The sequence below is a fragment of the Podarcis pityusensis genome, assembly GCF_964106645.2.
Source record: "Podarcis pityusensis genome assembly, chromosome: 10".
Taxonomy (NCBI): domain Eukaryota; kingdom Metazoa; phylum Chordata; class Lepidosauria; order Squamata; family Lacertidae; genus Podarcis; species Podarcis pityusensis.
Genome location: NC_138035.1, coordinates 330,114 through 355,685, shown reverse-complemented (window position 1 = coordinate 355,685; position 25,572 = coordinate 330,114). Strand labels below are relative to the sequence as shown.

General features: G+C 58.1%; 1 protein-coding gene across 9 annotated transcripts in view; it reads right to left on the bottom strand.

The window, feature by feature from the left end:
• Nucleotides 1-1,238: 1,238 nt before the first annotated feature.
• SBF1 (SET binding factor 1) overlaps nt 1,239-25,572 on the bottom strand; it is a 49,188-nt gene continuing 24,854 nt past the window's right edge. Inside the window, exons 2-43 of one of the 9 annotated variants that reach the window (XM_081022597.1) lie at nt 25,403-25,488; nt 21,752-21,889; nt 21,465-21,590; nt 20,979-21,089; nt 20,323-20,346; nt 19,582-19,687; nt 19,303-19,435; nt 19,053-19,161; nt 18,604-18,717; nt 17,893-17,973; nt 17,313-17,426; nt 16,718-16,846; nt 16,501-16,599; nt 16,002-16,206; nt 15,451-15,563; nt 14,906-15,055; nt 14,740-14,808; nt 14,376-14,543; nt 14,017-14,279; nt 13,725-13,897; nt 11,064-11,137; nt 10,704-10,899; nt 10,421-10,557; nt 10,114-10,289; nt 9,215-9,357; nt 8,929-9,136; nt 7,711-7,907; nt 7,488-7,625; nt 6,898-6,984; nt 6,541-6,618; nt 6,005-6,189; nt 5,736-5,912; nt 4,920-5,021; nt 4,659-4,844; nt 4,357-4,483; nt 4,140-4,270; nt 3,740-3,973; nt 3,319-3,432; nt 3,006-3,223; nt 2,822-2,909; nt 2,564-2,739; nt 1,239-2,528 (exon numbers count right to left, since the gene is read on the bottom strand). In XM_081022597.1, coding sequence (XP_080878723.1) covers nt 2,384-2,528; nt 2,564-2,739; nt 2,822-2,909; nt 3,006-3,223; nt 3,319-3,432; nt 3,740-3,973; nt 4,140-4,270; nt 4,357-4,483; nt 4,659-4,844; nt 4,920-5,021; nt 5,736-5,912; nt 6,005-6,189; nt 6,541-6,618; nt 6,898-6,984; nt 7,488-7,625; nt 7,711-7,907; nt 8,929-9,136; nt 9,215-9,357; nt 10,114-10,289; nt 10,421-10,557; nt 10,704-10,899; nt 11,064-11,137; nt 13,725-13,897; nt 14,017-14,279; nt 14,376-14,543; nt 14,740-14,808; nt 14,906-15,055; nt 15,451-15,563; nt 16,002-16,206; nt 16,501-16,599; nt 16,718-16,846; nt 17,313-17,426; nt 17,893-17,973; nt 18,604-18,717; nt 19,053-19,161; nt 19,303-19,435; nt 19,582-19,687; nt 20,323-20,346; nt 20,979-21,089; nt 21,465-21,590; nt 21,752-21,889; nt 25,403-25,488 — 5,828 coding nt within the window. In that variant the 3' untranslated portion in view covers nt 1,239-2,383. Of the gene's footprint in view, nt 2,533-2,563; nt 2,740-2,821; nt 2,910-3,005; nt 3,224-3,318; nt 3,433-3,739; nt 3,974-4,139; nt 4,271-4,356; nt 4,484-4,658; nt 4,845-4,919; nt 5,022-5,735; nt 5,913-6,004; nt 6,190-6,540; nt 6,619-6,897; nt 6,985-7,487; nt 7,626-7,710; nt 7,908-8,928; nt 9,137-9,214; nt 9,358-10,113; nt 10,290-10,420; nt 10,558-10,703; nt 10,900-11,063; nt 11,138-13,724; nt 13,898-14,016; nt 14,280-14,375; nt 14,544-14,739; nt 14,809-14,905; nt 15,056-15,450; nt 15,564-16,001; nt 16,207-16,500; nt 16,600-16,717; nt 16,847-17,312; nt 17,427-17,892; nt 17,974-18,603; nt 18,718-19,052; nt 19,162-19,302; nt 19,436-19,581; nt 19,688-20,322; nt 20,347-20,978; nt 21,090-21,464; nt 21,591-21,751; nt 21,890-25,402; nt 25,489-25,572 lie in introns of all 9 variants that reach the window. The other 8 variants (XM_081022602.1, XM_081022600.1, XM_081022599.1 and 5 more) reach the window with 8 other exon arrangements.

The following is a 25,572-nucleotide window of genomic DNA, read 5'->3' as shown; positions in this document are numbered from 1 at the left end:
AAACAACAGGAAGAACTTATTTATACCCTATGTTTTTATCCTGACAAGGACTCAGTGGCTGCGTTAACAAAAGTGCAAACATATGTTTGTATATTAAATTTTGTTTAATACATATTTTAAATCTATTAATTGTATATTTACTTGTATAGATTCAATTAAATATATTATTTGTGCAGCTTAACTATATTGCAAACACTTTTAATTTATGATATGGAAATTTAATTCCATCATGTGGCCCATGGGGTCAGTGTCCAGGTACCCTTGCAGTCCACTTGGTCTGAGAAGTTGGACCACCCTGGTCTATGTTATTCAGGGCTTTGGACACTAAGTGCACAAGAACGTGACCCGCTAGCAGGTGGGAAGCCAGTGCCGGTCTCAGGTTGGTGGCGTTCTCATCACTGAGCAGCCACAGCATTCTGCACCAGCTGAAGCATCTGGGTCAGGGCCAAGGGCAGAGCATGCACAGTAATCCAGTCCTGAGGTTGCCAGCACATGAACCATAGTGGTCAACTGTTATTAAGGAATGGCTGATAAAAAGCACACCTTGCCATAGAGGCCACCTAAGTCTCCCATGACAATGAGTCAGGACATAGCTGCTCCTTCAAGGCAGCCAACTGGCCTGTCTCCCGCATCCAAGCACCCCCCAACCACAGTCCCACAAGCCTCTGTCCGCCAAGGCTTCAGTCTCAGCTGACCGGCTCTCATCCAGTTCAACTGTGTATCCAGGAACTGGTCCTGGTCTTTCCCAGCCTTTACTAAATCAGATGTAATGGGGAAACAGAGCTGGGCAGCACCAGCACACTGAGGACCCCTCCCCCCCCCCACGCCTTACAGCTTCATTTAGGTGAGATGTTCCCTTTGAAATCCTCCGAGAGGGAGAGCAGGTGAGGCAGGGTGGCCCTGGCGCCTCTTTCCTGCTAAAGGTCCTCCATCAGGCAATGCTGGCCAACTCAGTCCCCAAACCAGCCCTGACACCAGATGGAAATGAGTCAAGATAATCCGTCTGCTCCAGAAACGACTGAAGTTGCTCCACCGCCTTAATCCAAACATGGAGTGTTGTCAGGCTTGGCAGCTTAAGGAGAAGCTCTAGCTTCTTTCAGGATAGCAGGCAGCCCCCCGCCCTGCCAAGGAGCGTTGATGCCGCCCTGAACGCAACCAGTCCCCCCCCTCGGCTGGCTTTCCTCTGCCAGGACAAGCCTCCTGCTTCAAGTGCTGCATGAGACTCACAACAATCAACATGTTGTGTATTTCTTTTTTATTATTAAATTCCATTAGTTTTTTTTTCTCTCCATATATTTTTTCCTCTAGGCACAATACAATACAAGAACTCTGCAGGTTTGACACAATGTACAGAAACTTCAGTAATCTACAACTGCTCAAGGAACTTACAAAACCCTCCGATGCACACCAGCCACAGCCTTTATTGTACAAATAAAAAAGGGGGGAAAGGCAAAGGGGCAGCTGGGGCTCCAGACTATGTACAACGCTTCGGGGACAGGAAAGGGCGCCCCTTTGCCTTTGAAAATGTGGGGGGCGGGGGCTGCCAGGCCAAACTGGAGCTCCAGGGGAAGGAGGCCCTGCCTGCTCTGGCAGGAAAGCAGGCTGCATGATCTGCTTTGGGGGGGGGGGGGTCAGTGCAGGACACACAATTGGAGGGGCAGTTGCAGGTGCTGAGCTGCCCCCAGCAGCCAGACTCACAACCCTCTGCAAGGATGCCACAGAGGGAACCAAGAGCTGGGAGTGCAGCAAGACACTCGCCCCCCCCCCCCGGGGGGGGAGCCTGGCCAACCCCCTTCTTCGCCTGGCACTTCTCCCCAGGACAGAGTCCCTTTCTAACTGCAGCCTCAGCAGTACCAGGGGAGCTTGTGGTTTGCAAGGGGAGGCAAGGAGGGTCAGAATCCCTACCCCACCCCTCTGCCCCAAAGTCCCAGGGGCTCCAAACCTCCAAGCCGGGACAGGGGCGCTGGAGGCCCTAACACTGTTTCTGCTCCCTTCCGCTGCTCCGGCAGGTTGCCAATCTCCCCACCGCTGCCTTCCCTGGCAGGGGGCACCCCTGGGCAGCCGGTGTGGGGCTAGGGGGGGTGGAAGCAAGGCGGTTTGGCACATCTGCCACTGCCTGTGGATGCTGATGGGGGAAAACTGACAGTGGCCAGACCCATCTGCTTTGGGGGCCCTGCTGACCACGTCACTCCCCCCAACCTGACCTGCCAATGCATCTCTTAGGCAAAGGGAGCAGGCAGACCCCAACTCCCCTGCCAAGCAGTCGGATGGGGGTCCCAAGGGGGCCTCTACTCTGCGCCCCACAGCACCTCATCCAGTCCTGCCCCGTCCTGGTCCAGCCCTGGCGCCGGCTTCACTTGCAGCCTCAGGGCAGCCTCAGGCATCAGACAAGCAGCTCTGGATGCGGTCGATCCACTGCTGGGCCAGCTGCACATCCTGGGCGCAGAAATAGTAAACACGCTTTGTGGTCTTCACCTGCGAGGGGAGAAGAGGGAGCACAAAGGTCTGCCTCTGGAACACCAGCCAGCCTTCCTCCCTCCCTGTGGGAGGAAGGGGCCAAAACGACTCCCCCCCCCCCTTGGGCAGCCATGGGGAGAAGCCACTCACGTCAAAGAAAGCCTTCTCCTCCACCATCTTGGGGGCCCCCATGGTGGGGGTGCCTGGTGTGATCGACTCCACCTCCGCCAGGTCAATGACGCCTTTGCACTCCAGGTCCAGGCGGCTGTCGTAATAGCGCAGCTGCAAGGAAGGAGGGCTGAAGGTCAGAGCCCCCCAGGAGAAGGCCCCCTCCCATTCCCCTCGCCCGCCTGCAGCCACCCACCTGGTGCTTGGTTTTATCCAGCACAAACCAGCGAGGCTTCCAGGGCTTCATGAAGGCTCCTTTCTTGTACAGTGTCCCCTCGTAGGACCTGCGGAGGGCAGAGGGGTCAGTGGGGGAAGAGGGGCAAGCAAAGACCAAGACCCCCGCCTCCCTCTGCCAGCCCCCCAAGGGCCAGCTCCCGCACCGATTCTCGCTCTCCGCCGTCTGGAACTGGCTGTAGAGGGTGCTGGTGCTCCTGCGGCCCCCCTGCTTCCCGCTGGAGGGGGTGGAGGCGCTGCTGCTGTCGCTGTCCAGGCTCAGGTTGATGGTGGAGCTGCCGCGGCCGCTCTCCTGCAGGTAGACTCCGAAGGAGCGCCGCTGGTGCGACAGGCTGGAGGCCATCAGCAAGGAGCCAGCCGCCACCTGGGGGCAAAGGAAGCTCCTTCCGTCAGAGGAGGGCTCTGCGCAGGGTGGGCAAAGATCCCCAGCCCCTCAGCCCCCCAGCCCAGAGCCCTTACTCGGCCGCTGGGGTCCGCCGGCACCTCCGACCGCTGAGAGGCCTTTGCTTTGTCCCAGAGGTCCTTCCAGCGCTCAGGGACCTGCCCCAGCTCCATCTCCAGGTTCTGCAGCTCCTGCGAGAGACAGAGAAGGGGCAGTTGGGGGGCCAAGGTAAAAGGGGTTCCTGCGGCATCAAGAGCAGCAGGGGAAAATGGACGGCAACGGCATGTTCTCAAGTTCACCTCTACAGCCATAAAGGCAGGAAACCTGCCTTGAAGAAAACAAGATTCCCACAGTGACTCCCAGCTTTGAGTCCAGGTGGCCAAGAAGGACCAGGAAGGGGAAGACTCCAGAACCAAAGCAGGCCCAGTTGCCCTTGTCCTAACTGCACCCCCCGCCCACGGCTGCCGACTCTGCTTCTCGCCCAAGGCCCCCACTGACCTCCAGCAGCCGGGAGATGGCGTCTGGCTCAGTGCGGCTGCGGTTGTCATAGCAGGGCCAGACGATCTTGCGCCGGCTCTGTGGGGCGCTGGTGTCTGGCTGGGCGGCCTCCTCCACAGGGTCCGTCTGGCTCTGCACCAGCTCCCAGTCGTAGGAGGGTCCTTCCGACAGGGTCTCCTGCGTGTAGTAGTCCCACACCTTCAGATTCGAGACGTTGCTGTACGGGCGCAAAACCTAACGGAAGGAAAGAGCCGAGGAGTCACTGCCCCAAAGGCCACACTTGGCACCCGCCAGCGGCGCCCAAGGCAGGACCCCCAGCAGGGAAGCCTTTGATGGGGCGGCTGGTGGGCCCCAGCACCCCCCAGCCGGGCCCCGCTGCCCCCGACCCATGGCTGCTCACCTCCCCGTCCTCCGGGGCATACATGTAGTTGAAGAAGGCTGGCGTCTTCTTGTTCAGCCGATCCAGGTAGTCCCAAATGGAGCGAAAGAGCTGGGGCCCCTTGCGCTCCCCTTTCTCTTCGTACAGCAGCCCTGCCAAGGAAGCACAGCCTTTGGCTCCTGCCACTGTCCCAGGGGCCACAAGGGCCCCCCCTCCCCAGGCCCCAGGGGCTCCTTACCCAGCTCCAGCCGCTCGTAGTCGGAGTCCAGCAGGAAAGTGCGGAAGCGGCTGGAGACCGAGTGGTAGCTGAGGAACTTCAGGTAGTACTGGCTGAACTCAAACTCCATGGGGAACTGCAGGTGGATCTGTGGGGGGAGAGGCAGCAGGAGAGTGGGGGGGGCAGGAAGAGGCCACAGGGCCCCTCCTCCCAGGGGTCTCCCCCTTGGAAGCATTTCTGGGGGGTGACCAGCACACCTCCCCCCAGGGACAAAGAGGGCTGGGGCGGCCCTCCTCCCCCAGGGGCTTGGCTGCTCTCCTCACCTGATGCACACAGTCCAGGAACTGAAGGAAGATGGGCGTGAAGCCGCTGCTCTGGCTGGCCAAGGTCTGTGCCCCTCGGTGGCTGAAGCGGTGCCCAAAGGAGAGCCACTCCTTCTCCACCAGCAGCCGGAAGCCCTCCATGGTGCGGTAATAGGGGTCGGACAGGAGCTGCACCAGAGACACCACCTGGGGGGCAGAGGGGGGGTCACGGCCGGCCTCCAGGGCAAGTGCTGGGGGGGGGGGAGAGGGAAGGAGGCTGACCTGGGTGGTGATGTCCCAGCCGTCCTCCAGGCTGACCAGCACAGAGGAGCCCGTGTCCAGCAGCTCCACCACCAGCACAGAGATCTGCAGAATCTTGTGAATCTGGGGAGGAAAGCAGGATCCCAGAATGTGGCGGGCGGAGGCAGCGCACCTGGAGCAAACCTTCAAAGGTGCGCAGCAAGTGCCAACCTCCCCCTGACCTTCAATGGGACAAACCTCTTGCAGAAGCTCCTGCAGACCCACCTCAGAAACCTCCAGAGCCTTCCTGGCAGCTGCAGGCTGAAACGCCACACTCCGCTTTCTGCTTGTGCAACACCCAGCCTCACCACCACTCCGCTGGGAAATATATACCTTCCATATACCTTGACCTTTTTTGGGGGGGGGGGGTCTTTTTAATTTGCTGCTCTTTTAACAATTTTACTAAACTCCGGAGCTTGCTAAGCTACTCCAGTTCTGACTCACAGGAAACCTGGAAACTGCCCCCTGCCTGCCTGGTTAAGGCGAGGGGCTCCTGGGCTGCGGATGGACAACGTGGTTCCTGTGACGGAAACGAGACTCGGCAGCCAGGGCCTACTTGCAGCTCCAGGGCCTGGCGACCAGAACGCGGAGTTTCTGCCTGCCAAATCTTTGCTGACCTCAGAAACGGATGGACGAGCAGCGAGGACTTTGTTCCTTACCTGGTGAATCTCAAAGGCCTCCCCCCACCCCAAGTCCTCCTCTGCCTTGACCGCTCTGGGGTCTTTGGGACCAGGAGGCCGGAGGCAACTACAGCCGAGAGAAGAGCCTCCTCCCTCGAGCGTCCAGCTGGCCACTGACCTGGATCAGCCACTCGGACTCCTCCAGGGAGCGCAGGTAGGTCTGGCCGGGCTCGGCGGAGGGGCTGCCTGGCACACAGGCCTTCATCAGCTTCTTGAAGCTGGTCTTGACTTGCCGGGCATCAAAGACCTCGATGGGCACCACCTCCCAGTGCTGCAAAGGGTCCGGCTTCACGCCCTGGATGGGATCAAGAGAGGCCATCAGGAAGGGGCCCCATAGCCCCCCTTCCCAGCCGCTGCCCCTCTGATGGGTGCCCAAGAGAACCATACCCGGAGCTGGGACTTGTCTCCGATGATGTAGAGGGAGGCGCGATGCTGGCGCAGGAAGCTGGCCTCGGAGGGGGACCCGTTGGCTTGCGTGCTCAGCAGCTCCTTGCCGGCCAGGCGGGAGCCAACCTCCATGTTGAGAGCATAGCTGCTCATGCGCCCGCTGGCGCGGATGCTGCCCCACTTGCCTGCAAGGGAGGGGGTGTCAGGTGGCGCCCGAGACTCCGCTCTCTCCTGCAGGCTGACCCTGGAGCCTGCTGCCCCCTCCCAGCCGGAGCTCTAGGCCAGGGAAGACGGCCCCAGCCACACCCACCCAGGGCGGGCTGCACTGGAGATGGGCGCAGCGCCCCCGGCCGGCCCATCCTTACCTAGGAGGGGCCGAGAGGCAGGCCAAGCCAGGCGGAAGAGCATGCTGTGAGGCTGCGGAAGGGTTAGCACAGAGGGTGGGTTAGACTGCCTGCCTGCCTGGGGGTGGGCACCAGTGGGGCGAGTTAGCAGTGTGAATGCCACGTCCCTGAGGTTAGTGCCCCATACAATACCTCGGGGGGAGAGGTGTCCCTTTGATGCCAGGCTCTTGGGGCTGGAGAGGGTAATGAGCCTACCTCTGTGACCTAGGCCTGAGAGAGGACAGGACGGAGAGGCATCTCAGCGAGGGGGGGAGGAAGAGAGGCAGCAGCGATGGATGGCAGACGGATGTTTGTCCCCAACGGAGAGGGCAAGACAGATGGGCAGGCAAGACGGAGGGAGGCAGCCAGAGGCGGCGGCTGTGAGCAACAGCCCTGGGGTGACCAGGCCCCCTCCGTCCGCTGGCTGCCTGGAGAAGACCCAGCCCAGCCCCCCTGGAGCCAGACGGCCCTTCCGTGGCTACTCTACGGGGGCCGCACGCAGCATCTCACCTCCGCGGCTAAGCGGCCCTTCGTCCTTCCCTCCCATCACCTGCTTCATAAGAGATCCCAGCTTGGGCTGCCGCTTCTCAGAAGAATCTGTAGCACCAACAGAAGGTGGACGTTCCACACCCAAGGAAAGCAAGCCAGCCCCGGAGCTGAAAGGCCTCTTCTCTCCCTGGGGCGTCCCCACCCAAAATCCGACAGGGAACGGGGGGGGGGGGCACTGGCCCCTCCCACAACGTGCCCAATGGCCTCTCCCAGCTCAGCCAAAATTCAGCTCTGGCCTGTCCTGAGGCTGATGCTCCCAGCAGAGCCAAGGGCTGCTTGGCTCCAGAGGGCCGGCTGGGGCTCTTCTCTCCAGGATGGCTCAGACGACAAATGGAGGGGGGGGGCTGATGGGGATGGCAAGGGCCCTCACTGATTCACCAGCAAGGATGGTGTGGAGGCGACACAACAGCTGCACATGGACAAGACTCACCTGGGCCTGTGGCCCCATGGCCTGGTGGTGGAGGGGAAGCTCTCTCCCGCCCTGCAGGCCCAGGACCCCACCTGCCGCGGCTGCCTCTGAGCCCAGGGCAGCCCCCCCCCCAGGCCCTCACCTGCGCTGCTCATGTGGGCCGAGGTGAAGCCGCTGAGCGTGTTGCGGCCGCCGCTGTCGGCGTAGTGAGGCATGGAGTTGATGACGGCCTGCAGGTACTTCTCTTGCTCCAGGCTGGTGGAGTCGGCCTGAGAGGGGCCTGCAAAGAGCAGCAGGGAAGGGGTCATCCTCAGGGCCTCCTCGGGAGGAGGGAGGCCAGGCGGGGAGGGGGGAGGCCGCTGTACCTGTGGCAGGAGCGTTCTGGGACTTGAAGAGGCCCGCCATGCCCTTCCCATGCAGCCCGCCTGAGCGCAGGAGGACCGCCTTGGTGCGCGAGTTCCGCCAGCAGACCACTGGGAAGCGGTTCTGGCGGTAGCAGCGCGAGATCCGCTGGATGGCGTTGTCTTGGATGCTCTGTGGGACAATGAGCAGCCCAGGGTAGCTGCGGGGAAGAGAGAGAGGGATGGATGGAAGGAAGGAAGTTATTATTCTTAAGTATTATTTTTGAGAAGAAGAGGGGCTGCTGCAGTCCACCCAAACACTTCCTTGCAACCTTCTGGGTGGTGATCTCCCAGTGGAGACGCTCTGGGTCAGGACCCCCTGCCCCAGAAGGCGCCGTGCTGCCATTTCAAGAGGCAAAATGGCATTTGCAGCCCCACTTCGGTGCCCCAGTTGAGAGAAGGCCAGGAAATGGTGGTGCAGAGGAAGAGGAAACAGGGCCTGGGCAGAAAACGTTTCCCTGCAGAGAAGGCCTGTTCCCTGGTCACCATCACGTAGCCTCTGGATTGGGGCCTCAGAGTGCAGTCAGAGGGATTAGGCAGGTGGCCAGAGAGCCTTTCATTCCAGGCAAGGGAGACCCAGCAGAGCCCAGCCCCCAAGGCAGGACCAGAGCCAACCTTTTCCAGACGCACCCACCCCTTTTCATGACTGTGCACTGCAGAAACCCCAGCTAGAGACCCAGAGAGCCTGGGCTGCCCCCGAGTGCCCCTCCTCAAGAAGGGGGGAAGGGAGCGGGCAGAGCATCCCCAGCTGGAGGAAGAACCTTGGGCCATGGACAGACACACCCCTTGGCATCCAATCTGTGAATCTCCCTTGTCAGAACTTGCCCAACTTGCTCCTTGAGGCTAACAGATGGACGGACTCTGGGTGACTGAGTAGCACAAGGTGCCCTGTCCTTCTGCCCGTCCATCGCCCAGGACCTTCACAGGGAGGCTAAAGGAGGAGGGTGCAGGACCCTCTTCTAGCCAAGCGGCCCACTGTCCTCCTCCAGCCTGCCAACGCCAGGCTACCAAGGGGGGTGGGGTGGCCCAGAGACGCTGCTCCTCAACTCCTCCTGATCCCGTGGCCAGACTCTGAATCCCAGGCCTCCCCTCAGCTGTCTTCTGGGGAGCATCGCCTGCCGTGTCTGGCAAGGGCCCCCCATGGAGTCCCGTCCCCCCCCCCCGCCAGGCGCCCTGGCTCACCTGCGGCAGATGGCGTACATGCGGTTGACGGTGGAGATGCGGAAGGGCTCGTTCTTGGAGCGGGTCAGGCTGTTGCTGAGCGTCCCCAGGCCCAGGCGCTGGTAGTCCCGGCAACAGGCGCGCTCCACCAGGTGGCTCATGGTCATCTTGTCCGAGGGCCGGATGGTGGTGGACGGGGTCAAGGTGCTGCGGTCCACGTCTTCGGACACTGCAGGCAGCCAGGCAGGGTTGGGCAAAGCTCAGGAAGAGGATCCCCCCCTCCCCCCCAGGCAAGGGCCGTCCGTACCTGAGATCTCGTCCTCGTTGTCCTCCAGGAAGTGCTGCTGGTTGCCCCGGGCCTCCCAGGGAGGCGGCGTGTACTTCTTGCGCGTCACATACTGGCGGCCGATCGTCCTCTTGGCGTTCTTCACCAGGTTCCTGGAGATGGTCCTAAAGCAGGAAGAGGGTGAGAGCAGCCAGTGAGCTCAAGCGCAAGCTTGGCGGGGGTGCAAGAGAAACCCCTTCAGGGCCTCCCCCCAACCCAGGCCCAGCCGGCAGCACCAGCAGCAGGAGAAGAGCAAGGCTGGGGGGTGAGGGGCAAGGAGACGGGAGAGGGTGAAGAGGCCAGGAGAAAGGGCAGCGCGGCCCCTGCAGGCAAGGTGGACAGCTGGGTGTGGCAAAAGGAAGCTGCTCCTTTCAGTCCTAAGCAGGCCCTGGAACAGCAGCCAGCCAGTGCAGGCTGGGGAGAGCCACATGGGGGCAATGTCCCCCGGACCCTCTACCACCTTCGGAGAAGCAGAGCCAAAAAGGGCCCCCAAGGGTTGGAGGGGACAGGGGGCTGGCTGTGTGCGGTGACAACAGCAACAGCCGGGAGGGAGGAGCCTCTGGGGGAGCAGCTGCAGCCCCTGCTCAGTGCCCTGCTGCTGCCTCCTCCTGCGGCTCAGGGGCCCCACATGCCCCAAGGAAACAACACCCACCAGCAGAGCTTGCAGCATTCTGCCCCCAGCTGGGCGCTGGTCACTAAAAAGGAAGGGGATTCATCCCAGAGACCAGCGATACCCTTGCATGGACTGCAAGCAGGAGCTGGGACTGGCCAGCTCTCCCCAGACCCAGCCTAAAGCCAAGGCCCTATAGGGAGCACCATCCAGCCCCACCAAGTCTCCCTCCCCCAAACCCGAGCCGTGCTCCTTGGGCTTCTGCTCGCACCTGAGGGACGGGTTCTTCTCCTTGACTTTGGGCTGCAGGGCTGCCTTGCTCAGGTGGCCCACGGTGAAGGCAAAGGTGTCGGAGGCCTGCTGGGGGTAGCGCAGCTTATTGAGATGCTTCCGGAAGGTCTCTGCACTCTCGGAGGCCACCTCCTCGTCAAAGGCAATGCGCAGCAACTGTGGGCCAAGGCAAGGCAGGGTCAGGGCTGGCGGAACTGGGCCAAGCTGACCCCAGCTCAGAGAACGGCTGCCTGCCCTCCTCTGGGGAGGGGGTCCCAGGTGCCTCCCCCCCCACCCCCAGGGCTCACCTGGAATGTGCAGGAGCGCAGCTGGAGCTGAGCGCAGCCCTCCGTGATGAACTGGTCCGCCTGGGCCTGGACCGTGATCTTCTCCTCTTTGGTCAGGGAAGCGATGGGGAAGGAGCGGACCACCACCTGCTCCCCGACTGGGGAGGAGCCAAGAAAGAGGCAGCGTCAGCCCAGGGGGCTCAAACAGAGCTGGGCGGCTCAGCAAGGCCCCCAAGGAGGAGGAAGAGCAGCAGAGAGAGCTCCCGCCCTCCCCAGAATAATATCCCGCCCGTCCGGCTCTCACCTAGTGGATCTGTCGGGGTGCCCTTGAAGATGACGCGGTAGGTGGTGAGGAAAATGGCCCCTTCGGCTGGAAGCAGGGGGGGTCCCCCCACAGCCCCTCCAGATGCCTCTTCCCTGCCGTCCGGCATGAGGTAGACGCGCAGCCCCTCCATCACGCTCTCTTCGCCCATCAGCAGGCTGGGCCGGAGCAGCTTGGGCTGCAAGAAGCCAAGGGAAAGCGGGGATGGAGTCAAGGCTGGGCAGATGGACGGACGGACTGGGAAGCAGTCCCCCTGCCCTGACCCCAGAGCTCCTGAGTGGAACAGCCCCTCCCCACACTTCCTTCTCGCTCAGGACCCCCATGGGGGGGGACCACCCTCACCTTCTGTATTGGGGGGAGCCTCTTGCTTTCCCTCTGCACGGCGTCCAGGGTCTCAATGTGCATCTGGACAATGTCTGGGGGGAGGGAGGAGGGAGGGTCACAGGCGAAGAGAGAGGCCCTGCCAGACCTCAAACTTTACTATGAATCAGCAGCCTTCTGCTGGTTGAAAGAATGGCTACTTCTTGAAAATACTGACATTCTGGACTTGGAAGGTTTTAACAATGTATTTGGATGGCATGCATATTTATGGTGTGATAAGGTCAAAGCACATAAAGCATTTAGAAACCACATTGTCAGGAAAGCGCTATTTAATGTTTGGATAAGATATAAGGATTTGTTAGAAAACAAAACCCCAAGGTGGCTGTCACCAGTGGAAGCGAAAGCCTTGAGAAAGGTCAATATGGAGGTCAAATGGCCGAAATATTGGGAAATTTTGGAACAAGACGGAGATAGACTGAAATTGCAGAGTTTTGAAAAGTTAAAAAACAAAGTGCGAGACTGGCTTCATTATTTTCAGATAATGGAGGCATTTAAATTGGACAAGAAAATTGGCTTCCAGGTGGAAAGATCCAAATTAGAAACAGAATTGTTAGAACCCAAAACTAAGAATTTGTCAAGAATGTACAACTTGCTGCTGAAATGGAATACTCAGGATGAAACGGTAAAATCGGCTATGATTAAATGGGCACAAGACGTTGGACATAACATTATGTTTGCTGACTGGGAACAGTTATGGACCACAGGTATGAAATTTACGGCATGTAATGCCTTAAGAGAGAATATTATGAAAATGATATACAGGTGGTACATAACCCCAGTCAAGCTTGCAAAAATTTATCATTTGCCCGATAACAAATGTTGGAAATGTAAAGAAACTGAAGGTACATTTTTTCACCTTTGGTGGACGTGCCCAAAGATTAAGGCTTTCTGGGAAATGATATATAATGAATTAAAAAAGGTATTTAAGTATACCTTCCCCAAGAAACCAGAGGCCTTTCTCCTGGGCATAGTCGGCCAAATGGTGTTAAAAAAGGATAGAACTTTCTTTATGTATGCAACAACAGCAGCAAGAATACTTATTGCAAAGTATTGGAAGACACAAGAACTTCCCACGCTGGAGGAATGGCAGATGAAACTTATGGACTATATGGAACTGGCGGAAATGACTGGTAGAATCCGTGACCAGGGAGAAGAGTCGGTGGAGGAAGATTGGAAGAAATTCAAAGACTATCTTCAGAAACATTGCAAAATTAAAGAATGTTAGAGTGATGTTGGACTGAAAATAAGCGGTTTCCAGCTGTACAGGTTAAAGTTAATGATAGACTAAGATTAAAGATTAGGATTAAAGATGTTTAAGGAAATGGAAATTTGACAATTAAGAGGTAAAATTTTAATGTTATATTACATTAAGACCAAAGATTAGGTTTAAAGAAGTTCATAGAATCATAGAATCATAGAGTTGGAAGAGACCACAAGGGCCATCGAGTCCAACCCCCTGCCAAGCAGGAAACACCATCAGAGCACTCCTGACATATGGTTGTCAAGCCTCTGCTTAAAGACCTCCAAAGAAGGAGACTCCACCACACTCCTTGGCAGCAAATTCCACTGTCGAACAGCTCTTACTGTCAGGAAGTTCTTCCTAATGTTTAGGTGGAATCTTCTTTCTTGTAGTTTGGATCCATTGCTCCGTGTCCGCTTCTCTGGAGCAGCAGAAAACAACCTTTCTCCCTCCTCTATGTGACATCCTTTTATATATTTGAACATGGCTATCATATCACCCCTTAACCTCCTCTTCTCCAGGCTAAACATGCCCAGCTCCCTTAGCCGTTCCTCATAAGGCATCGTTTCCAGGCCTTTGACCATTTTGGTTGCCCTCCTCTGGACACGTTCCAGTTTGTCAGTGTCCTTCTTGAACTGTGGTGCCCAGAACTGGACACAGTACTCCAGGTGAGGTCTGACCAGAGCAGAATACAGTGGCACTATTACTTCCCTTGATCTAGATGCTATACTCCTATTGATGCAGCCCAGAATTGCATTGGCTTTTTTAGCTGCCGCGTCACACTGTTGGCTCATGTCAAGTTTGTGGTCAACCAAGACTCCTAGATCCTTTTCACATGTACTGCTCTCAAGCCAGGTGTCCCCCATCTTGTATTTGTGCCTCTCATTTTTTTTGCCCAAGTGCAATACTTTACATTTCTCCCTGTTAAAATTCATCTTGTTTGTTTTGGCCCAGTTCTCTAATCTGAAGTTATATATTTTAATATTATATTAAAATTAAAGATTGGGATTAAAAAAGTGGAAAAGAAATTGCTGGACAAACAATTTGGATTGGAATTGCAAAGAGGGAGGTATGAGGAAGTCCAGAAAATAAGTAAATTCAAAAACGGAAATGGAAAAGAGATATTGTTTTTAATTGTTATGTTTCTTTTTATTGTTGATTCTTGCTTTTCGTGTTTTTTTTTTCTTTCTGAGATTTGTATTGTGTATTTGTGTATCTTTTTTATGTTTTTCTTTTCTTTCTTTGTTGTTCAATTTTTGATTGAAACCTTAATAAAAATTATTTAAAAAAAAAAAAAGAGAGAGAGAGAGAGAGGAGGCCCTGCGATGCCGCCTCCCCCCGCTGACCACATGGCTCCCGAGGGTGGGGGGCACAGCACCTACCGGGGATCATGACATGCAGCCCCTTGAGGTGCTCGTTGGTGACGCCGCTCTCGGTGCAGACCTTGTCCACAAAGCGGTTGATGAAGCGCACCACGTAGTTGGCCACGTCGGAGCTCTCTGCGTCCTCAAAGCCGCTCTCCGTGTCGTAGCTGTCGGCCACGCTTCCTGCGATGCTGGCGGGGCAGAAGGGAGGCTGAGCTCCTCTGGGGCCAGGACCCATGGCTGGGACGCCCCCTCTCCCCCTCCTGGCGCCTCCCTTCAGCAGCCTGGCCTGCCCAGCCCCTCAGGCTACCTGTTGGTGATGAAGCTGTTGCTGACGCTCTCAGCATCGCCCAGGCCGGAGCCGCGCAGGAGCCGGTTCTTGCTGGTGTCGAGGGGCAGAAGCAGGTAGCTCATGCGGTTGGCGTAGTGGATGGCCTGGCTGAAGACGGTGCTCTCCTCCTTCTGGATCAGCTCCTGCTGCTTCTCCCGGCTCACGGTGGGCCACAGGCGACATTGCTCAGCCGCAATCTCCAGGGCCGACTTCTCCTCTTGCGGCGGCCCTTCCTCACTTGCCTGAGAGGGGGACCAGGAAAAGCATTGTCCACAGAATGCGGGCACATTCCCCCCCCCACCGCCCCAAGCCCCCTTTCCCCCGGCTTCTTTCCTCACCTTCTCCACGTGGTTCTCCCCCTCGTCCTCAATTCCCTCCAGGTACAGAGCCCGGATGTGGTTCTGCACGTCAGAGTAGAACATGGCCTCCCAGAACTGGATGTTGGTCCACACCAGGTGCTCCTGCACACAGCTGTAGGCAAACTGGGTGATCCCTGGGCTCAGTTTCTGGGGTGGGAAGAAGAGGAGGCAGCCTGCGTAAAGGCCACAAGCTCTCCGCCATGCCCAGGTGGGAACCGATGCCAGCCTCACCAGCCCAGCCACCTCCATATTGGGCCAGCCTGGCTGCCTCCCCCCCCAAGATGCCATCTGGACCCGAGGGAGTCCTCTCCCCACCAGCCCTGCACGCCCAAGGGCTACTCACGCGGCAGAAGGCGGTCACCAAGGGCAAGAGGGCAGCCGCCACCCCGTGTTCGTCTGAAGCGCTGCAGTCCTGAGGCGGACAGGAGGGGAAGTCAGCATGGGACCCCAGAGAGTCCAGAGCCTGAGCCCCCCAGGCCCGGCCGCTCCCTCCCTGGGCCCCAGCCCACCTGCAAGCAGCAGTTCATCATGCGGACGATGAAGTCAAACTGCTGGTGGTCCAGCACAGCCCGGTTCTGCTGCACGTGGAGGTTCAGCTCTTGGGTCAGGCAGTGGCGGGCAGCCCGGCTCTTCATGGCACGGAGGACGGCCGGAAGGAGCTGCAAGGCGGCAAGAGCAGTGCTGAGGTGGGGGCCAAAGGGGCACGGCCAGCCCACCCTGCGCTGCCCAGGGACCTACTGAACACACACACACACACACACACAGTACCAACCCCCCCAAAGCGAGGCTCCAAATCATCCATACAAGGAAGCCGAGAGACGGAGAGGGAGGGGCTGGCTTTTCATTTCCCACCAAGTGCAAGGGGAGGCCTGGCAGCACACGGAGGCGCCCAAGGGAAACCTGCCAGTCAGTGGAGAAGCAGCAGCGGCAACTGCTTTGCCTCCAAACAATCTCCAATGTAAGTGGGCAGAAGAAGATGTCCAGAAGAGCTGGATTCTGCCTCCTCGGCAGCCCCCTCTTGGGGACAGGGGCTGAAAGGCTCCCAGGAGCTCACCTTCTTGGCCTCCAGCATCTTGCTCTCAAAGACGTAGGAGATGCAGTTCCTGACCACCTCCAGCCGGCGGGCGCTGTTGGCCAAGATGATGCCATTGCGGTCCATGATGGCCCCTGGGGGGAGAAGGAAGATGCTCGTCAGGCCAAAAGGAGATGCCAGCCCTTTCTCTGCTCCATATTGGACACACCCCTGCACGGGGGTGGAGCAGGAAGAGGAGCCTATGCAGGACAGCACCACAGCGCTGTGAAAGGCTCAGGGAGGGAAGAAGAGGGCAGCAGGGTGGGGCCCAAAGCGCAGGCCTATTAGGCTGCCATGAACTCCTCCGGGGATCGCACGCACGGGTCCTTTTGGAGCCCTGGCTTAAGACGCTCCAAGTCAGAGACACAGAGAGCACCCCCAGGGTGCCCAGAGAGAGGGTCCGCTGGCACTGCTGCTGCTGACTGCTCTCCAAGGAGCAGACAAGCGTGTCCAGGGACCCACGCAACCCACAAGACTTCCCTGCCCACAGCACCACCTAGAGGCAGGGGCGAGACTCTGAGCGCTCCACATACCCAGGGGGGGCCCAGACGGCACCATGCACTTCTTCTCTGCCTTGACTAAGGGGGGAGCCGTTTGCAGCTTGGCTGTTGCCTGGTCAACGATCCACTGGATGGTGCCCTCATCCAGGCGAGGAAAAGGCCGCTGGTGCAGGCGCAGGTGGCAGCCTTCCGTGGGCTTCTGCACTTTGTGCATCGTCACGGCAGGATACGGGTTCTCCTGGGCAAGCCAAGCCAGGGAGGGGGGTAAGCAAGCAGGCTCGGAAGGAGGCCCTGCCTCCCAGGCTCAACTGCAGAGCCTCCATCCAGTCTGGCTGAAGGGCAGGGAGCAGCAGCAGAGCCCTGCTCAGCTGCCGTGGGGGAGAAGAGGGGCTGCTGGATGGGGCAGGAAGGGATTCCCGCAAAGTCTGTGGTGCCAGCTGGCCCCCGCCCCCTGCTCCGCCGTGTGCCAGGGACGAAGGGACAGAATTACCCCAAGCTGGGGGCATCATCCCCACACACAACACCCACGTACGTTTTTGTACAGGTGCTCTGCCAGTTCCTTGATGTGGCGCAGCACCCTGGCCCGGCTCCCTTCGTCCGCCTGCATCCGCTTCGCCTCATTGGCCACCAGCTAAGAGAGAGGAAGGGCGGGAGGAGAGGGGGACGGGGTGACTGGGCTGCCCAGCAGGCCCAGGCCTTGTGGCCCCGGAGGGCCCAGGGGGAGATCTCCTCCAGCCACCACTCCTCACCTCGTCAAACACGTCAATGTCTCGGTAGGGGGGGCCCCTCTCCGTCACAAAGCCAGCGAAGGCCATGCCCTCCAGTACCTTGGGGAGGAAGTCGTCTTCCACCAGCCCCCTCTGCCCCAGGAAGGCTGCCTAGACCGAGGGAGAGGAAGAGGCACTTGTGGGTCTTGCGGAGGAATCGCTTCCTGGGAAGCATCTCAATCAAAGCACAGGCAGAACAGCCGCAGATCTCAAAAGCCATTTCAAATCCAGGAGAGACACTGACTGAAAGAGGATCTTCCACATGTGCCCCAAAGGCAAGAGGGATGGTCTGCAGAGCAGGCCGGCTGCTTAGGACCGACCTCATGGCGCTGGTCCACACTCCGGAAGGACAAGGTTTGCCAGCCTAGCCTGCAGAGCGGGGGCAGCAGCCTTCCTGAAGGGGGGCTCCTGCTCTCTGTGGGCCCTCGCAAAGAGACTCCTGCCTCTGGTTTGTACCCCTGAGCCACTGGACTTCTGTGACTTGTCTTTGGTTTTAAGCTGTTCTTCATGTTGTGCAACCCACCCCAGAAGCTGAAACCCCGCAACACAACCCTCCTCCGCCCCCCGCCTTGGCTACCTTGTGAAAGCGAATGACTGGCTCCGGGTGGATGCGGATGATGTGCAGGCACCAGCGGTAGCCCTGGAGCAGTTGTGCAAATAAGCGGAGGAAGACGGCCCGGATCTCCTTGTCCTGCAGCCCAAGACGGAGGAAGGGGAAAGGGTCAAGCAGGGAGCGCTGGATGAGGAGGGCAGCTCCTGCCAGAGGACGGGGGGGGGGGGGCTCTGAGCACCAACTGCTGCCCCTCCATAATGGGTGCTCACGCCTTCCCCTGGCTGGCTGTTCCTGGCTGTGGCAGCTCTGCCCTGTGGGGCAGTGAAGGGGCTCTGCAGGCCCCACCCGTAAGAACACAAGAAGAGCCTGCTGCTGCTGCTGGGTACATCTAGTCCAGCATCCTGTTTCAGAGTGGCTGACCAGAACCCTCGGAGGGAGTCTGCCTTTTTCACGGCTGCTGCACGCGGTCTCAATTGGCTACCCTGGCTCTGTGGGGGCTGATTGCCAGCTCCAGTGCTCTGGGCCTTGAGGCCACTGGGAACTTCTCTGAGGAGGAGTCAGGCCAAGCCAGGTGCCCCCCCCCCCAGCAGCCTGCACCACTTACCTGCATCTTGAGGGAGGATGCAGAGATGGTGGGCGATGGGGGGAAGGCCAGGTCTGCAATCTCCAACTCTGGGTCCAAGACCTGCACAGAGAAACAAGGGCAGGATGCCCCCAGACAGCTGGGAAGGGGCTCAGCCTCCAGCCACGCACCCCTCCTTCCCCTGGGCCCCCACTTGCAAGCCCAAGAGCAGAATCACTCCTTCTCTCTCTCCCTATTACTTGGAGAATCAGTTCCCAGGCTTCTTGACAGATGGTCATCTCTCATGGATGCCGGACCCTCGGGATCCTTTCCAACTCTATGATTCTGTGTGAATCATACGGACACACCCCGTTTTTACAAATAATGTGGGGGGAGCTTCTCTCCTCCAAAACACCACTCCATGGAGAAAACCAGAAGGGTTCCACTTTACCTCCCCCCCCCCCAGCATCCAGATTCTCACTTTTCCATTCCATGATTTATCATTAATAATACTCATTGCATGAGCCTCCACTCAGATGGCGAGTTCATCCCCTGACGAGTCCTTGGCCTCTTGGCCTTGTGGGTTCAGGATGCAGCCCCCCTGCAGCTTTAAGCAACACTTGGTGGTGCCAGATTCCCACATGACCACCTGCCATGGATCTCTGTCACCCACCCCCCGGCTGCCTGCTGGCCATGAAGCCCAAGGCGGAGGGTCTTCAGGCCTCTTGTCAGGAGCCAAGGGGCAGCACTCACCATGGACAGGGCTTCCCGCGTCTGATGGAGAAGCGGCTCAGGCAGCAGAGAGATATGGATGCACTCGGGGACAGTCACCGTTCCACCATCCAGGTCAGCGATGATCACATCCAGCTGGGAAAAGTCAGGGAGCAATGGCAGAGTCCACAAGGGGCAAGGAGGGCAAGGACAGAGGCCAGGCTGCCAAGAGACCCCTTTGGCCCCGGCCCAAGGAAGGGAGGAGTTGGGGGTCTGAGGGGGCTCCTTCGGGAGGAGAATCTGTTTCCGACACCCAAGACAAACCCACCTGTCACCCCAGGAGAGAACACTCTCTTTGAGCGAGGGGGAGAGAGAAGGGGAAGTTCCCAAGAGAAGAACGGGGAATGGGATGACACCCCTGGCAAGCCTGGCCTCTGCTTTCCCCCAGAGTCCTCCTTCCCTCCTTTCCTCTGCGGAGCTCAGGGACTCACCAGCTCCTGTGTCTCTGCCTGGAAGATGGAGCTCACGCCAATTATGAAAGGGGTTGGTGTGGTGAGGACCTCCAAGAGCTGAGCGGGCAGGATGGGCACGTACGTGAAGCTGGAACCAAGAAGGCACCAATGCAGGCCGGCAGACGTGGCAACGAAAGGCACCCTCTCCAGGGAGCCCCCCTCCCCTCCCCCACCCTCCTTGCAGGTGAGCCAGCGGCTGCTCCTGGCGCCCGCAGCTCCCTTCGCTCACCTGTACTTCAGGGGGAAGAGGAGAGCCAGAAGGGCCCGGCAGGCATCCGTCAGCCTCTGGTAACTGCTGGAGAGAAACAGGATCTTGTGCTCTGTGAGGGCCGCGCAGAAGAGGCACAGCACATTGGTGATCCCTGGAAGGAAGGGAAGGAAGGAAGGAAGGAAGGAGTTGGAGAGGCCCCTGCCAGCTGGGCCAGCCCTGCGCCCAAGGCCCAGCCAGAGCCCCACCATCTCTCCAGAGACATGGACGCCCTCCCAAGTGGCCAGAGGGGGGTCTCACCGAGCTGTCGGAAGAGCAGGGCCACGCTGCAGTTGCTGATGGGAAGGGAATCGTTGATGGGCGTCTGAATCACCTGCCTGTCACCTGCGCCCAGAGAGATTGTCCTCTGGAAGAGACAAACACAATCCCCACGGCCAGCGGTCAGTCAGGGTCAGGGACGGCCCAGCAGAAGACCTGGAAGTGGCTTCCGGGAGCAAGAAGCCCTTCGCTCCTCCCTTGGAATCCAGAAGGCAGACCGGCAGGAAGTGCCCCCAAGAAACCCCTCCCCCAAGGGGGGCACATGGGGAGGGAGCTGCCTGCCCCCAGGGCCAACTGCAGGCCCGCTGCCAGGAAGGGGCTCTCAAAGCCTGGGCTGAAGAGCACTTGCACCAAGAAGACAGTGAGAAAGAGAGACGGACAAAGAGACACAGAGAAGAGGACAGGCAGATGGTGGCACATATGTCCAGGCACTGCAGAAGGACCTTGTCAGCCTACATGTGAAGCAGGTGCTGGGCTGTGGACTCGGCATTCAAGGCTGGCCTATGAAGCCTCCCCCCCCCCCAAGGCAGGACCCTTGCTCTTCTCCCCTCCTTTTCTGTTCTCTCTCAGTTCCTGCCCCCTCCCCAATTCGTGGGCAGAGAGCTGTGCGCTGATCTTTCCGGAGAGGGACACACTGAGCAGCACCACCTCAGCCCCCAAAACGCCGCCGCCGCCTCCTCCCACAGAAGGAGGCAGCCCCGAGGAGAGAAAAGTTGTGCATACCGCTCCTTCGTCCTCCGTGTCAGGCTGAGATAGAGACAGACAGAAACAGCACAGAAAATTAGAAACACGGTGCAGCAGACGGACAGGCGGGCAGCGGGCGGGCAGACAGGCAGACAGCCACACGAGAGGGAGAGGCAGCGCGCCAAGCGGGACACAGCAAGCCAAGAGCACAAGGGGGCACCCCACAGGAGAGGCACGGGCTGCCCAGCCAGCTTGGAGCAGGATCCACAAAGCCAGAACCATCCTCCCAGCATGCTGCCAGCTGTGCAAGCTCTCCCTGCCCACAGGGCGCCTGGCAAGCTGTGATCAGAAGAGGTCTCAGCCCCCTTGCCAGGGAGAGGGCTGAGGGCCTGGGAAGAGCTCACCCAGCCAGCCCCATGAAGCTGCTTGAAAGGCACTGCCCCTCTCCAGCCAGGTCTCTTCCGCCTGATCACTCCCTGCGATGCACAAGAAGCAGAGAGGAGGCGCCATCCTCGGCAGCCCAGGCACGCAAGGGAGCGCTACCTAACCTCCCCTTGGAGCTCAGCAGTCGGCTGCTTGGGACCCCTGGCCACATCAGTCCACGGAGCTGGAGGGGCCTGGGGTTGGGCTGCTCCCCAGCACTCACAGGGCTCCATCTTGCCTGGTGGAAATGCCAGGGGGCATCAGGAACCCACCTGGGCCCCTCCTGTGATGGGGATGGTGCAGGTCAGGAGGCTCCCGATGACGGTCTCCAGGGAGGTGTTCAGTCCGTCCACAAAGATGGTGTAAACCAGCCCCAGGCAGTTCTGCAAGTGAAACAGGATAAGTTGGCATTCTGGTTGGTCATTGGCCAGGGACAAAAGCAAAAAGAGACCTGCTCAAAATAGGGAGTCCCCCCCCCAACTGGGAGAGCTTCAGCCCCAAGGCAGAAGACGGGGCCAGGAGGCAGCTTCACCTTCTGTGGCGTTTAGGAGCAGAGCTATAAAGACAGCAAAGAAATGGCAGCTCAACATGGAAGGACTCCACATGGCCGGCCCTTCCCATCAGTTGCCCCTGGCGGGCAGCGCCCGGGAGGCCATGGGCTGGCCACTCAGGGAGCAGAGGAGCAGAGGGCTTGGCCCATGGTGGAGTCCCCCAGGCAGAGGCTTCTCTAGCCTCCAATGCCCCCCCCCCACCCTTACCCGGAAGACTTCTGCGTGGTCCAAGCGGGAGACAAGCACCAAACTCTTTGGGGCGAAGAGCTGGGCTGGCTGGATGAGGGTGGCCACCTCCCCCTCCTCCTCCTCGTTCCGAAGGTGGTTCTGCAGCTGGCAGGAGAGAAAGGGGTCAGGCAGTCCAGCTGGCTGAGGGCAGCCGCCTGCACGAGGCTGGTGCCACTGCCCATCAGGCTTTGTGGGCCTCGTCCTCAGAGGCAGGTCTGCCCTGCGAGTGCCGCAAAGACCCAGGGAAGCCCACTGCCCCCTCTTACCTGGCTGCTCTCAACCGCCTCCCAGAAGGTGAAGCAGGCACAGTAATGCCGCTCCGAGTTGATGTCGGTCAGGACAGCAATGAAGAAGGTCGGGGGGTTTCTCTCACTGAAGAGCTGCCACCCGCTTGGCTGGCAAAACTGCAAGAGCAAAGACAAGGAGGCAGCTGAGCAGGCCTCTCTTCCCAGTGCAGGGGGGGCTCAGGGTGCCCCATCCCTGCAGGAGCCCCAGACCCCTGGTCCCCAACCAAGCAGAGCCCCACGGCTGCCCCCTGGAGCCAAGAGGCAGAGGAGAAGCCAGCCTGCGCCCTTTGTTCACCTTCAGAGGCAGGATGCAAACTCCGTGTCCCCTGGCCAGAGGTTCTCCATTTCCCGTACAGACCTTGCAGAGGGTGGGGCAGGGGTGTCCCCTGAACACAGTACTTACTCACAAGGAAGCTCCCGAAGCAACTCTGAAAAAGGCTCTGAGGGGTTTGCCCACAGACAGGCAAGCCCAGGTTCCCAGGAGGACTTGGGAGTGGTGGCTCCACCCCAGAGAGCTCTTTCTGTCTGCTGGCCTCCTGGGCGAGGGCAACGCCAGGCGTCCTCAGCTGGCTGTGACACCTGGCCGGCCGGCCCCACCCTCTGGGGCACACTGCAGGTGCAGCAGACACCAGCCCACACCTGCCCATCCCCTCGCAAGCCTGGCCCAAGACGGCAAACCCACCCCACCCACCGTGCTGATGCCTCCAGCAACCCGTCCCTCCTCCCTGTCTTCCCTCCATCAGGGCAGCAACAGAAATAAACAGTACCCAGCAGAGTATTGTGGAAGGCAAACCGTCCCAGGCCCCTCGGCATAGACTCTTCAGGGCTGGAGATGCGGCCACAAAGGCTTCCCGAGTTCAGCCAAGCCGCAGAGAGTGTTTCCCGTGTCCCTCTTGCCAATGCCCACAGCCAGCAGGGAGGGGCAGCCAGAGAAAGGAAGGGCTTGAGGCAAACGGCCTCGGGATGGAAGACTGGCAAACGTGGAAGAGCACCGTAGGTTGTGTGGCCTACAAGCTGGCATCCGAGGAATAAGACTCAGGAAGAGCTGCCCGAATTCAGCAGCTGGAATAGAATCCTTATGATCTCAACTGCCACTAAAATGCAAACATTGTGGACACAAATACTGTGGTAGCTTGGGTTACAAACTTAATTTGTAATTTGTAACCCAAAACTGTCGCCACGCCACCAGCGCGTGATTTCCGTTCTCATCCTGGGGTAAAGTTCACAACCTGAGGTACTACTTCTGGGTTAGCGGAGTTTGTAACCCGAAGTGTTTGTGACCCAAAGCATTTGTAACCCAAGGTACCACTGTACAGAGAGCTGCTACACGTCGCGGGTGATGGAGAAAAATGTGAAAGCCTTCTGTTTGTGTTTAAAGTACAGAAAATGTTGGTGGTAAGGAAGAGAAGGAATAATCTACAAAGAGGCCTAACGAAATCCAGCTGGCAAGACAATGGTGGTGACAAAGAGCTCCCTGCTCTGAAAGTGAATGGAGTGATACTGGGGCTTTCTGGTTTGTTATGGTTAGCACAAAGCCAAAAGGTGTGGAGAAAGCCTGCCTGTCTCTCTGAGGGAGAACTCCGCTTCCGTTCCCTCATATATGTGAATCAACTGGAGCAAGCAAAGATTTCAGCTTAAAGGAAGAGGGGAGCTTAATCTCCTTCTGATCTGTAACCTTTCTGCAACCACTCAGACCTAACATTGCTTCCCATCTCCTTAATTTTCAAAACTTTATTTCAAAACTCAGTTGTAACATTTCAAACTATTAGCTTGAACTGCAAGAGACCAAATATAAAGATGAAGTAATGGGCTAACGTCAACCATTTATGAAATGTCACTCCGTTTTCTGCACCCTGAAGGAGGTGGCTTGAAATCTGCCAGCAAAACTGGCGTCCCCAGGCAGGGATGGCCACCAGCTTGGACAGCTTTAAAGAAGGATTAGGCAAATTCATTGAAGAAGAGAGGGCTACCAATGGCTACTCGCCTCAATGGCTATGCTGTGCCCTCCAGTCAGAGGAAGAAATGCTTCTGAACACCAGTTGCTAGAAACTGCAGGGGAGGACAATGCTCTTGGGCTCAGGTCCAGGCCTACCTGCCGTCACAGGTGACACCAGGTGTGGGTCAGGAACTGATGTAGCTACAAAGGCTTAAGGTATGCCAGAGCCCAGTGCGCTCCCGCTGCCAGTCACCCAATGGGCAGAGGGAACTGCAGTATGAAGTGATTTGCATTGGAACTGCTGTTAAAACAGAGCTTTGCCCTTCCAGTTCAAGACAGAACACTTTCTGCTCCAGAAGCAAAGCAAGCCCCCTGCCCCAGCCCCAGCCCCCTTCCTCCAGGAGCACCAAGCTGTTTGCATTAAAAACAGGGGGAAGCTGTCTTCCAAGGTGGTTTCAGGGCAACCTTTGGCAGGTGGGTGGAACAAACCACATGACAATGATTGACAAGCAGGTGGGCTAGCCCATGGGGGTGAGGACAGATAAGACTTGGGCCTGCCACTCTTTGGTTTTGTGACACGATGATGAGAAGAACATTCGCAAAGCTGGAGAGGCATCTCTGGACCAAAAAAGAGGCTCAGTGGGGGCTCAGGGCTGGTATTAGGCAGGAGGAGGAGGAGGAAGAGGAGGAGGAGCGGGGCTTTCAAGAGCCTGGCCTAGCGACAGGCTTTATCTGTACAGCTCCAAGGACAGACACTGGTGGGCTTCACCTCTCCTCATCTCCAGCCAGCCTGGCCAGTGGGCAGGCACAAAGGAAGCTGCATGCAGCCTAAGGTATTTCCACTCCTCCCTTATCCATTTCTAATCTTGATCTCTTTGGAGAACATTTAAAGAGGTACAATGGTCAATTAAACCTTCAGGTAGGACTAGATATGTGAGAAGCAGAAACAACAACTAGGTTCTAAACTGAAAATGGTTGATGTAAGAAGATATGCAACATAACTAGGAACAACTAGGAAACCACAGAGGGATGGGATGGGAAGTTTTGAGATAAGAGATACCGTACTTTTCCGTGTATAAGACTAGGTTTTTTATTGAAATATTATGTTTAAATTTGGGGGTCGTCTTATACATGGGTCGTGCCTATGGGGGACATGTGATTGTTTGATTACGCAAGCCGGAGATGGTCTGGAGCGTCTTATTGGTGTCTGACGCAAGGGTTGGTGTTGACTGGATGTTGCTGCAGCAATTGGGCGGGCAATAGGCTGCTTCTGCTGGCGAGGGGACAGACGTCAGGAGGCTGTTGTGACACGTGCGAGTGCCAGCGTCGGGCAGGCGGTTGAGTGATTATTGGCATTCCCCCCTTAAAAAAAGCTCCACAACTCTGGGCAATCTCCCCCCATTTTCTTAATTTTTAATCCCCCAAAATAGAGGGTGTCTTATACATGGGGTCATGCTATACACAGCAAAGTATGGTAGAATATCTGTAAGCCGTATATATCAAATTCTGGAAAATGCACAAATAATAACAATAACAATAACAATAACAAGGAAGCTGCAGCCCCCCAACCCCGGTGCAAGCACTTCTCCTGTTTCCCTTTAACCCCCTGTATGCCGTGAGATGGGGAGGACAGAGCTGAGATCTGGGAATGCCAGACTCTGGGATCTGCAGCCGCCCTCAGCCCCCCTACTCACCAGTTCAATGCCTTGGGGGAAAGGGTTGTCCTCCCAGTCCTTCTCTGGAAAGCGCTGCAGGATCTGCCCCTGGCCATCTCCACTCCCTGCAAAAGAGGAGGCAAACAAGAAGCTTCAGACATGAGCAGGACCAGAGCACGCAAGAAGCTGTTGAGTCCGAGAGCCAGAGA